The sequence below is a fragment of the Hypomesus nipponensis genome, chromosome 20 (assembly GCF_054491055.1).
Source record: "Hypomesus nipponensis isolate SF chromosome 20, ASM5449105v1, whole genome shotgun sequence".
Lineage (NCBI taxonomy): Eukaryota > Metazoa > Chordata > Actinopteri > Osmeriformes > Osmeridae > Hypomesus > Hypomesus nipponensis.
Genome location: NC_140380.1, coordinates 9457813 through 9469941, shown reverse-complemented (window position 1 = coordinate 9469941; position 12129 = coordinate 9457813). Strand labels below are relative to the sequence as shown.

The following is a 12129-nucleotide window of genomic DNA, read 5'->3' as shown; positions in this document are numbered from 1 at the left end:
TTCCGTTGTCACGGTAACACGCCGGCCTCAGAGGTGAGAGGCTCAAGTGGCACAGGGTCGGAAGGTGCGCGCGCGCGCGCATGTGTGTGTGTGCTCGCATCCAAATATAGACTCAGATCAATAAATCAATGCTCTTCTGGCCAAAAAGTCAGAAAACAAGGATGCCTAACCTCCATTTCCCTTGTTGCTCTGACCCAACAAAGATAAAGACGGAGGGGAAAAAAAAGGCATTTCTATCACTAGAACAACTAGCCGACTCTGGAAGGCTCTCCTGATTCTAGAACTAACTACAGTCGCTCTGATTCTGATGACAACAGTTCCGCATTCCGAAAGCTTTGGTTCCACTTTCCTAAGGTGCAGAACTGATCCAGCACGTGATTCCTGAGTGGGATTCATTGATTCTCAGCTTGAAGTAGAGCTGGCCTGTTCTCCTCCACTCTGCGCAGAAAGTCTCGTCTCTGAGCCAAGTCTCTATGGATCTGGCTGGCCTGCCTGCTCTAGCAGGCTAGGACTCCAAGCTTCAGGCATGGAGGGTCAGAATAACAGACATGCATGTAACACTAGCATACTGTACGTGTTCCTCACACACACACACACACAAACATTTACATTGTCATTTAGCAGACGCTCTTATCCAGAGCGACTTACAGTAAGTACAGGGACATTCCCCCGAGGCAAGTAGGGTGAAGTGCCTTGCCCAAGGACACAACATCATTTGACACAGTTGGGAATCGAACCAGTAACCGTTCTGATTACTAGCCTGATTCCCTAACCGCTCAGCCACCTGACTCCCAAACACACACTCTGCTGGGGAACATATAGGTGCTGGATGTGTGTGCCCAGGTTCTGTTGGACAGATGTATTTCCTGAGAACAATCGACGTCAGCAGAAGAAATAATTGGCACCCTTGGAAGTTTGCACCGGATGGATGAGGAGAATTAATTAACGTTAACCCACTTAACGAGCAGGGGGGGAGGAGGGTGCTTTGGGGCTAACACACATCCTCACCGGACAAGACAGCAGGTGTGTGTGTGTGTGTTTGTACAGTACAAGGCTGTTGTTGGTATGGTAAGAGCATGTACCTGTGATGGTAGCTTCTTCATCTTTGTATATCCCACAGGATTATCTATCCTCACCAATCCCAGATCCTTAACTTGATCTGAAAACCGTCTAATCTACCTCACAGCAGGCGTGTGGATATAAATCTGCTTTTATGGGTTCAGAGAGTGAGAACAAAACTTGTCTCACTGTGATGACTATCTCTTTCTATTTATATAACTTCTGCCACTCTCTCTCTCTCTCTCTCTCTCTCTCTCTCTCTCTCTCTCTCTCTCTCTCTCTCTCTCTCTCTCTCTCTCTCTCTCTCTCTCTCTCTCTCTCTCTCTCTCTCTCTCTCTCTCTCTCTCTCTCTCTCTCTCTCTCTCTCTCTCTCTCTCTCTCTCTCTCTCTCTCTCTCTCTCTCTCTCTCTCTCTCTCTCTCTCTCTCTCTCTCTCTCTCTCTCTCTCTCTCTCTCTCTCTCTGTCGGAGCAGATCAGAGTGACAGCTCTCTCTGCCAGTGCCAGGAGGGACTGAGGAGGCAGTGAGCCAATGAGGGCTGACATACAAGCTCTAGTCCCGACCCCCCCCCCCAAAGGGTCTCACCGTTTGGGTAAAAACGTTGCTCACATGCAAAAGGCCTATGGGAGTGGTTCTCTACCCTGGTCCTCAGGGATCCCATACCCTGCATAGTTGTTTCTCTGCTCCAACACACCTGATTCTAATCAATGGTCGTTACCAGGCTTCTGCTAAGCTTCATAACGAGCATTCATTAGAATCAGGTGTGTTGGAGCAGGGAAACATCTACAACACGCAGGGCAGGGGGTCCCGGAGGACCAGGGTTGAGAACCACTGCTCTAAGGTTAGCTTCCTAGCCAGGTCCCAGGTGTACCTGATCAGGTTAACGACGTGCTCACCTCGACCCACAACCCTGCAAACAAAACAACAGGGAGAAGCAGACGGAGTGAGGCAATTACAGCCAACCTTATTCATGCCTTGACTGGCGAACAATACTTCTGTCCACACTGTCTCTATTTCCACACGTTTGACTGAGTGACACACTGCGCTGACTGACTGTGTTGGAAGCTTTGACTGCCCCACAGCCGTGGGCCTGGATTGCCTCACACACACAGCTCCAGGGGCCTGACGTAACAGCCCACTGACACAATTCTCCACCCCAGGGATGGTGACTCTAGCCTGGGATGGAATGGGACGCGAAGACGCCCCTGCCGGGTTCTCTGTTTGCACGCCTGTAAAAGTGGGAGAGTGAGAAAGATAAGTGCAGTTACAGACAAAGAGAAAGTGAAAAGCAGAAAGAGGGAGGGAGTGAGTGAGACAGATAAAAGAAAGGGAGAGAGACAGCCTTCAGGGTGAATCTTTCCTTTACAGACCCAGACAGCAAACATTTATCCCTGGAGAGGAAGGGGGCACACACACAGCAACAAAGCAGCTTTTCTCTCACTCTTTTTTTCTTTCTTTCTCTCTCTCTGTCTCTCTCCTCAAAAAACAACCATCCTTCTGAAACAGTCTTTATTAAATTCACACCGTCAGCCTTTTAAACAGATGGTCTTAAACCGGTCCCATTCCCGCATTAGGACCACGCGGTATTCAGCCTTCCACCGCTAGGGAGTTGCACTACCTCTTTGTTCAACCACTACGAGTCTCTCTCTCCCCCTCCCTCTCTCCGTTCCTATCTCTCTCTCTCTCTCTCTACTCCGCAGTTTCTCTGTATCCTCTCCGCTTCTCCCATTACAGTATTACACCGGTCCGAATGATTGCAGAGACGGCAACATGGCTGTGAATCTCAGCAAGAACAGACTGGCCCTCCTCACAGCCTACCAGGATGTCATTAACGAGACTTCGTCCACCGACTGGTGAGTCCGACAAGCGTCGTTGTCTACCGCGGCCCCGGCGGCTTTTAGACGTGTTGTGTTTTAATGCGGGGTTTGGTTGAGCTGCTGGGTAGTTAGGGATGCGGATGGATGCACAGGACAGGACAGGGGCACCCGCACATCCCCCAAACCGTCCACAGCGCGAGGCTGTATGCAGCATCCTTGCGGAGGAGGATGGGAACCGTCCCATATGGACTCTCACCGGTTAAATCTCCCCACCGAAATTGTGAGGAGAGCACAATTTAAATTAGGCTACGTCGCACTTTAGGCCAATTCCTAAATGGGGGGGGGGGGGGGGGCGCTACATGTTGAGACCAATAAGGGCTACGTCAGTTGTTCCAGCGTTTTCAGCGCAAAGCAACGTACAAGATACGTTAAATTGTATTTGTAAGGGACCGGGTTCTTTAGAGCTGGCAGTTTGGTCCGGTTGCAATGGAATTTGTTAAAAGTTGAAAATTGCTGCGGCCCAGTGTTACTGGCACACCGGTCCTTGCTCCCCACGGTAGGGATGTACGGACTCGCCAAATATTGTGCAACGGTTATTCATTGTTTGTCTAGAACTAAATTCTTACTTAGGACCACAAACGGGCGGTCCTTTCTAGCAGACAAATCCTGCGGGGAGTTCTGGAAATGCAGTTTCTGAGTGCATTTGATTTATGAAGCTTTTTAGCCCACACTCGCTATGTCTCAATTGGTATACATGGTGTCTAGCTTTCCCCTCGCATCCCATACGAGCGAGGGCGGAGACGGGCGAGGCGAGAAGTGTCAAATCCGTCAGCCCTGAGTAGGAGCTTCCCACATTTCTCTCGTCCGCTATATCAGCCAGGGGCAGATGGAAATAACAGATTTATTCTGATGACAAGGCATAAACTAACACGCCGTTGAATGATTGAGTGCCAATGGTTGGTCATCCTTGCATTCCGCCGGGCCTTGCGTCCGACGAGGCGTTGCTCTATCCCGGCCTCTTTGTGTCGAAGAAGGACATACTCACATGGTAGAATCTCTCCCACTCAAACCACCTGCGCGTTTTTCAGCGTTAGTTAATCTTTAGGGACTGAGTTAGTGTGTGTGTGTGTGTGTGTGTGTGTGTGTGTGTGTGTGTGTGTGTGTGTGTGTGTGTGTGGATACTGTATGCGTGTGTACATACTGTGTGTATAGGAGGGGTTTCTCTGTTCTCAGCAGACAGCATGTGTGCCCTGACTGTGAAAAACCCATCATGTAGAGAGTCTGTGCTTGCTCATCGACTGGCTGGTTAACCTAGTTTAGTGACAGCTCTCACTGTGTGTCAGACGGAGAGAAGAGAGGCACATTCACTGTCGTCAAACAGCCAGACCCTCTCCCTTCTCCCCTCCCCCTTTCCCCCTTCCCCCGCCCCCACCTCCTTCAACAGGCTCCATGCTCCATCAGCAAAGGTTAATACCTCCATAGATAATGGCTGGACTCCCTTTTATTTAGCTTGTTTATCAGATTAAGGTGGAGGATAGGATGATGATGTCAGGGTCAGCCTCTGTTATTAACACTTGGGAGGAGAGAAACAAAGAGAGAGAGGGGGGTGGGGTGGGCGTTCAACCATGTATGACCCTAAACACCCACTCACCCCTCCTCCACCCACCCCTCCTCCACTCACCCCTCCTCCACCCACCCCTCCTCCACTCACCCCTCCTCCACTCACCCCTCCTCCACTCACCCCTCCTCCACCCACCCCTCCTCCACCCACTCCTCCTCCACCCACCCCTCCTCCACTCACCCCTCCTCCACTCACCCCTCCTCCACTCACCCCTCCTCCACCCACCCCCCCTCCACACTCCCACCCCTCCTCCACTCACCCCTCCTCCACACTCCCACCCCTCCTCCACTCACCCCTCCTCCACCCACCCCCCCCTCCACACTCCCACCCCTCTTCCACTCACCCCTCCTCCACCCACCCCCCCCTCCACACTCCGGCCCCTCCTCCACTCAGCCCTCCCGGTGAGTGGAGGAGGGGTGGATACCCGAGACAGTCCCGGCTGATAATCACAGTGCTCGAGGCTATCGCTGAGGTCAGAGGCTACACTATCTGTCTGATGTGGGGACGGGATCAAAGCTAGGAGGAGGGCAGAAGGGAGGGGGATAGCGGGCACAATGTGGACGATTGATAGGTTGGTGCTTCTTCCCCCAGGGGGGTCAACGAGGGCCAACGGCAGCCCAAGGGACAGGAGGGAGAGGAGACGCTTGACATGGGGATGGTCTTCATCAGTCAGCCCGCTGGTCGGAATAGAAAACAGAGTTGTTTTGAACCTGACCACCGATGGTTGAGAGGGTGAGGGGGGAGAGAGGGGGAGGGGGGAGGGGGAGGAGAGGAGGGGCCGTTGGTCGAGATGAAGTGTTCCAGGACCCGTTACTCTGATGAGCCACATATTGACGGTGGTGTAAACCGACCCATCTCTCATATGGGAAGTCCACCCATTCCCACAGGAAAAAAGGAAAACAGGATTTTCCCTGTTTTCTCCAATCAGTTTTCCTGTTTTTTATTGCTCGGTTTTCTTATTTTCCGGCACCCTCCCTCCCTCCCTCCCTCCCTCCCTCCCTCCCTCCCTCCCTCCCTCCCTCCCTCCCTCCCTCCCTCACACCATCCGTCATCACCAGCCCAGTCTGAACAGGAAGCGGAGTTAGGGTTTTCAGGCTCCGCCCTGTCCAATCAGAGCCAGGTCTGACCTCTGACTTCCTGTCTGGGTCTGGAGAGAGGATCCTCTCTGTTGCCACAATCCTGGAACTCATCATGTCAACCTCAGTCACCCCCACCCTCATGTACATCTTCCCATCACAGTACACCTCAATGACCGCAGCTGGAAAACAGTGGCTCACACCCATTATTCGCTCTGGGAACCTCCATTGATTGATTTATTGATTGATTGACCGACCACTTGTTGTTTAATTTGACCACATAGTGGCCATTTGACACCGGTTTTCAAGTACTGGGTCCCTCACGCAGGCACATACAAAAAAACAACCATGGAACTAACTGTCAACGATGTTAACTCACACGGACATGCCACTAATCCTGGCATGCACTGTGTTGACTTGGCAACGAATGTACTGTGTACAGTAAACCAAGAGTACATGATGTTAATATTGGCGGCCCTGGCCTGTGAAAGCTTCTTTATAGAGGGAGACTGCAGACTTATTTCAGCGTGACACATATTGGGCTGGGAGACGACAGAAAGATATCACATAGCACCAGGCCTCGCTCCTGCAATCAGCCAGGAAAAATCCCCAAGTGACCAATTTGAAATTCAATGACACTTATTATGTTTGAAGAATTCCATTCCGGACCAAGTAGTGTGTGTGTGTGTGTGTGTGTGTGTGTGTGTGTGTGTGTGTGTGTGTGTGTGTGTGTGTGTGTGTGTGTGTGTGTGTGTGTGTGTGTGTGTGTGTGTGTGTGTGTGTGTGTGTGTGTGTGTGTGTGTGTGTGTGTGTGTGTGTGTGTGTGTGTGTGCCAAGTAGACGTACTTGGTGCATTCCTTCAAGAGTTCTTTACAAGCCACTGGTCGTACCAGAAGTACGACCTCAACCTCCACAGTAGAAACAGTAAAGAATCCCTCTCAAACACGATACATGTGTTGTATGTAAGTACTGTATGTCTGCCTGCCTTCTAGCCTGTTGTATAGAAGGTGGGTGTGTCTTGTCCCTGGCATTTCACAGGTCTCTGATGATCTGGAAGGGTTAGGGTCTCTGGGAGAATGTATAGGGATGAACAGTATGTACCTTACTGCAGATGGTAGACCCACATTTTACCCTGTCTCTCTCTCTCTCTCTCTCTCTCTCTCTCTCTCTCTCTCTCTCTCTCTCTCTCTCTCTCTCTCTCTCTCTCTCTCTCTCTCTCTCTCTCTCTCTCTCTCTCTCTCTCTCTCTCTCTCTCTCTCTCTCTCTCTCTCTCTCTCTCTCTCTCTCTCTCTCTCTCTCTCTCTCTCTCTCTCTCTCTCTCTCTCCCTCTTCCCTCTCTCTCTCTCTCTCTCTCTCTCTCTCTCTCTCCCCCTCTTCCCCCCTCTCTCTTGTCTTTCTCCCTCTCCTGGGTAAAAAGTGCTCCTTTCTTCATGAGCCCTGAGCTAGAAAGCAGACTTTCTCAGACACACACACACACACATACATGCACACACACACATACATACACACACACATCTTCACACTACCCACACGTAGATACACACATGCCACATACAAATACACACTAACCACACACACACACGGTTTGGGTTTGTTCAGGTTCTCTACTCACCACACAAAGGAAAGAGAAGAAATAACTGACACAGCAAGCACCCCCAGAGAGAGAGAGGGAGAGAGGGAGAGAGGGAGGGGAGAGGGAGAGGGAGAGAGGGAGAGAGGAAGAGAGGGACGGGAGAGGGATGGAGGGGAGAGGGAAAGAGAGATTTAGGAAAAAGAGGGAGAGAGGGAGACTATAGTCTCCCTACACAGCCAAAAGATTCAGGGAACCTTCAATGCCAGGAGGAAATTTCTAACCAAGTTAAATCTAGCCGTTTTCAAGTGGCTTTTGTTTTAATACATTTCTAAAGCTGCTGTTTCAATTTACTAGAATGGTATTCAGTTCAATATCATCAACCTTTAATTGATTACTGGCCACTTCATAGCACATCTGTCTATATTTTTCTCTCTGTTTCTCTGTTTCTCTCTTTCGCAGTCTCTCTCTCTTTCTTGGTCTCTCTCTTTCTCGGTCTCTCTGTCTCTCTCTGTCTCTCTCTGTCTCTCTCTCTCACACACACAGCTTGTCGTATTTATTTCATGTTTGACTGTAGTTATAAATGCCACGCATCTCTCTGACCAAGAATGTTTGCTCATGTAAGGAGAAGCATGACTTTCATTTAGATCAACTGCAGGCCTGATCCACACACTGCCGTAGTACAGTATAGTACAGGACACTACAGTACAGCTACACTCATGATGTACTCTGGGGAAAATGTGATTAAATAGAGTGCTTTAACCGATGTTGGAGTGTGTGTGTGTGTGTGGAGACAGTGGTGTATGGTGAGACCAAGGTTGCTCATGAAAGGATGTTTGATTGAGATGGGGAAACTGGTGCTTTCTCTCTGGAATGTGTGTGTGTGTGTGTGTGTGTGTGTGTGTGTGAGAGAGGCGGTGAGTGTGTGTGTATATATGTGTGTGTGTCACCAGCAACAGGGACAAGTAGCCTAGTCCCTCTCACTCATTCCCTAATCACTGATATCGACCAATCACATGCATGAACAGCTGCCTCTACTAATAACGTCTAATTTTATTGGCTGGATGTCACTGACTGACAGTTTATTGGCTGACGGCATCCTAGGTAGAGGTTGAAGAGAATCAAAGCCCTTTAGCTTGTTTCAATAGAAGGTTGACACAGCAGGGGGTCAGTTAGCTAGCATCCCAGCTCTGGATCCGACCTTAGGTCTGTCTGTGGCTACAGTCTCATTGCGGTTGGGGAGTGTGTGTGTATGTGTGTATCTGTCTGTGTGTGCGTAAGAGGAAATACATCTGTGTGTGTGTGTGTGTGTGTGTGGTGATGGGATGACTCCTGCAGCCAAGTATGCAGCTTGTAACAGGACCCTGTACAGCGGGACAGAATAACACATTCCTGCATTGAAACAGATCCTCTTTGGGGAGTCGCTGAGATTCAGAACCATATCAAATCTTCTCCTCCTCTCCATCCCCCCCCATCATTACCTCCGGGCCCTCTGACTCACACGCAGAAGAAAACTCTCTGACACTCTCTGTCTGTGGAAGGTTTTCTGTCCTCCATCCATCCCTCTCTCTAAACAATAGACAGACAGACAGACAGACAGACAGGCAGGCAGGCAGGCAGGCAGGCAGGCAGACAGACAGGGAGACAGACAGACAGGGAGACAGGCAGACAGACAGGCAGACAGACAGGCGGGCAAGGAGGGACGCAGGGAGGCAGTGAGGCAGACAGGCAGACAGGCAGACAGGGAGACAGGCAGACAGGCAGACAGGCAGACAGGGAGACAGGCAGACAGGGAGACAGGCAGACAGGCAGAGGGGATGATAGAAAGCAAGGGAGGCAAAGAAAGTCACAGTAATCCTGTCATTGTCCTCACAATGTGTGTGTGTGGATATGTGTGTGTGTTTTGGCACGCTTTGTTCTTACGACCGTTCTCTGTCAGCTGCACACCAACCACAAGCTCCGCAGCGCCACGGAAACACAGGCACAGCCAACATCCCTTCATTGATCAGCCTATAGAAAACACCCACCACTTCTCTCAATGCATCTTTTTCGACATTTCTCTCCCATTTCAGGCAAGAACATTTGGAGTGTGTGTTGTCGTAGGAAACCGTCGCCCGTGTGAGCTGCAGGTCGGGTTTGTTAGGAGGGAATGTGGAGAATGCTGCTCCGACAGTGTTTAAATAAACACTTCAGTCCTCCAGCATCCTAAGGATCTTTCATCTCCACCAGGGAATGTTGGAGAGAGGTCCGAGCCAACTGGAATTACCCGACAACTACTGTGTGTGTGTGTGTATGCACACACATGCTTGCATACAGGCTTGCGTGTGTGTGTGTGTGTGTGTGTGTGTATGCTTGTGTGTGTGTTGTGTTACAGCAGCAGCAGATCAGCATCCCAATGAGAGCACATCTGGCAAAGTGTTGCCCTCCCCCCTCTTACCTCTCTCTCTGTCTCTCTCTGTCTCTCTCTGTCTCTCTCTCTCTCTCTCTCTCTCTCTCTCTCTCTCTCTCTCTCTCTCTCTCTCTCTCTCTCTCTCTTTCTTTCCCCTCTCTTACGTCTCCTCTCTCTCCCTCCCCTCTCTTACCTTTCCTCTTTCTCTCCCTCCCCCTCTCACCTCTCCTCTCTCTCTCCCTCTTACCTCTCTCTCTCTGTCTCTCTCCTTCCCCCCCTCTTACCTCTCTTCCCCCTCTCTCTCTCTCCTCTCTCTCTCCTCTCTCTCTCTCTCTCTCTCTCTCTCTCTCTCTCTCTCTCTCTCTCTCTCTCTCTCTCTCCTCTCTCTCCTCTCTCTCTCTCTCGCTTCAGGGGCAGAGTGTGCTATTTTCAATGCTAACCGGCTTTAGCACGGAGACTAGCTAGCCTATCTGGGCCTGACCAATCCATATACATCTGTGAGCACAGACATGAGAACAGCTCCACTTGCTATGAGACTATGTGTTTGTGTGTGTGTGTGTGTGTGGTTCAGGGTCATGCCAGGGGACCATAAGGCTAAGAGTGTGGGTCCACAGTAGATAATGAAACTGCCAAGCGCAACCAGTCAGAGGAGATTAGCTGGAGGTTAGCAGGGAGCTAAAGACAGTACAGCAGGTTACAGAAGCTGAGTCCATCTTCCTCCACCTCCCACCATCCCCCACTCTTTTCAGTAGTCTGCCCCTCGTCCAGTCCCCTCACCCCACTCCAACCCCTCACCCTAAACCACATGACCCAATACACTTCTTCAACACCCCTGATGGGTTCTTACTTACATCCACCCATCCCTCATCCCTTCACCCTCCAGTCTCTCTCTCTCTCTCTCTCTCTCTCTCTCTCTCTCTCTCTCTCTCTCTCTCTCTCTCTCTCTCTCTCTCTCTCTATCTCTCTCTCTCTGTCTCTCTCTCTCTCCCCCCCGACCCCATGCTGGTTGGCAGGCTGATCCAGGTCAGGCCCAGACCAACACAGTGAGAGTAATCAGAGGTCTAATCCTTCCAACATATCCCTCCCTCCCTCCCTCCCTCCCTCCCTCCCTCCCTCCCTCCCTCCCTCCCTCCCTCCCTCCCTCCCTCCCTCCCTCCCTCCCTCCCTCCCTCCCTCCCTCCCTCCCTCCCTCCCTCCCTCCCTCCCTCCCTCCCTCCCTCCCTCCCTCCCTCCCTCCCTCCCTCCCTCCCTTAAAAAAAAGGTTATATGTTTTATTATTTTCTTGTCTGAAGGATGTTGGGAAAGTGGGGGGAAAAGGAGAGGACTGAATCCTTTGTGGTAGTGTGTGTGTGTGTGTGTGTGTGTGTGTGTGTGTGTCAGGATGTTTCTGGTGGATCCCGTTGCCGTTTGTCAGTCCCTCTGGGACTTCCTGTCAAGACAGGAAGCAGTCCTTCTATAATTAGTCTGTCAGCTTACCCCAGGTGGCATCCTCTCCTTCCTCCATCTCTACAACCTTCCCTCCCTCCTCCCTCCATCCCTCTCTGCAATATTCCTTCCTTCCCTCCCTCCCTTTCTCCCTCCCTCCCTCCTGATCTTCCTGGGTAAGAGCTCTCTTTGTCTCCAGACCTGTTTCTCTTGGCAACCTCTCCCCCCCCCCTCTCTCCCTCCTTCCACCCCCCTCTCTCCCTCCTTCCACCCCCCCTCTCCCTCCTTCCATCCCCCCCTCTCTCCCTCCTTCCACCCCCCTCTCTCCCTCCTTCCACCACCCCTCTCTCCCTCCTTCCACCCCCCCTCTCTCCCTCCTTCCACCCCCCTCTCTCCCTCCTTCCACCCCCCTCTCTCCCTCCTTCCATCCCCCCTCTCTCCCTCCTTCAACCCCCCCCTCTCCCTCCTTCAACCCCCCCTCTCTCCCTCCTTCCACCCCCCTCTCTCCCTCCTTCCACCCCCCCTCTCTCCCTCCTTCCACCCCCCTCTCTCTCTACCTCTTCCTAAAAATCTAGCAAATGTGTGTGTGTGTCCTATGCACGTCCCATGGTGTGTTCTGGAACTGGTTGTCAAGGCAACCTGTAAGCCGCTGACAGACAGGCTGCTGGGAAATGTGCCGAGTCAGGTCGCCCAGAGCTCATTTACATAATCACGCTAGCACAACGTTAGCATTAGCACTGTGATAGCGGTTAGCTAGCATTCTGTTAGCGGTTAGCCCTGTGCTGATGTTTGTGTGCGTGTGTGTGTGTGCGTCTGTCGTTTTACTGCGTAGCTGTTACTGTGTAGCAGTTTTATAGAGAATTAGTGTCACATACAGTATTGATGACCTATGAGTTATGTATGAACATGTCAGTTTGTCGAACATTTGGCTTACATTGTGAGCCTGTGTGCTGGCATTTTATATCATCTCCTTTCCTCCCTCCCTTCTCTTCTTCCTTCTCCTCTTTAATCTCTTTTTTCCCTTTTCACCCCTCCTTCCATCCCTCCTCCCCTCTCCTCTTCTTGGTAGAGTGATACACAATACCTACATTCCACTGAGACCTCACTAGACATTAAAGCCAAGGCAAGATGAAAAGCACAGAGATAGTAAAACTGCACCTGTCTCTCTCTCTCC

The 12129-nt window shown here is 51.2% G+C and overlaps 1 protein-coding gene across 6 annotated transcripts in view; it reads left to right on the top strand.

The window, feature by feature from the left end:
- Positions 1–2737: 2737 nt before the first annotated feature.
- Positions 2738–12129, top strand: part of dbn1 (drebrin 1) — a 50191-nt gene continuing 40799 nt past the window's right edge. For all 6 annotated transcript variants that reach the window (XM_084684232.1, XM_084684230.1, XM_084684228.1 and 3 more), the window contains exon 1: positions 2738–2910. In XM_084684232.1, coding sequence (XP_084540358.1) covers positions 2828–2910 — 83 coding nt within the window. In that variant the 5' untranslated portion in view covers positions 2738–2827. The remainder of the gene's footprint in view (positions 2911–12129) is intronic.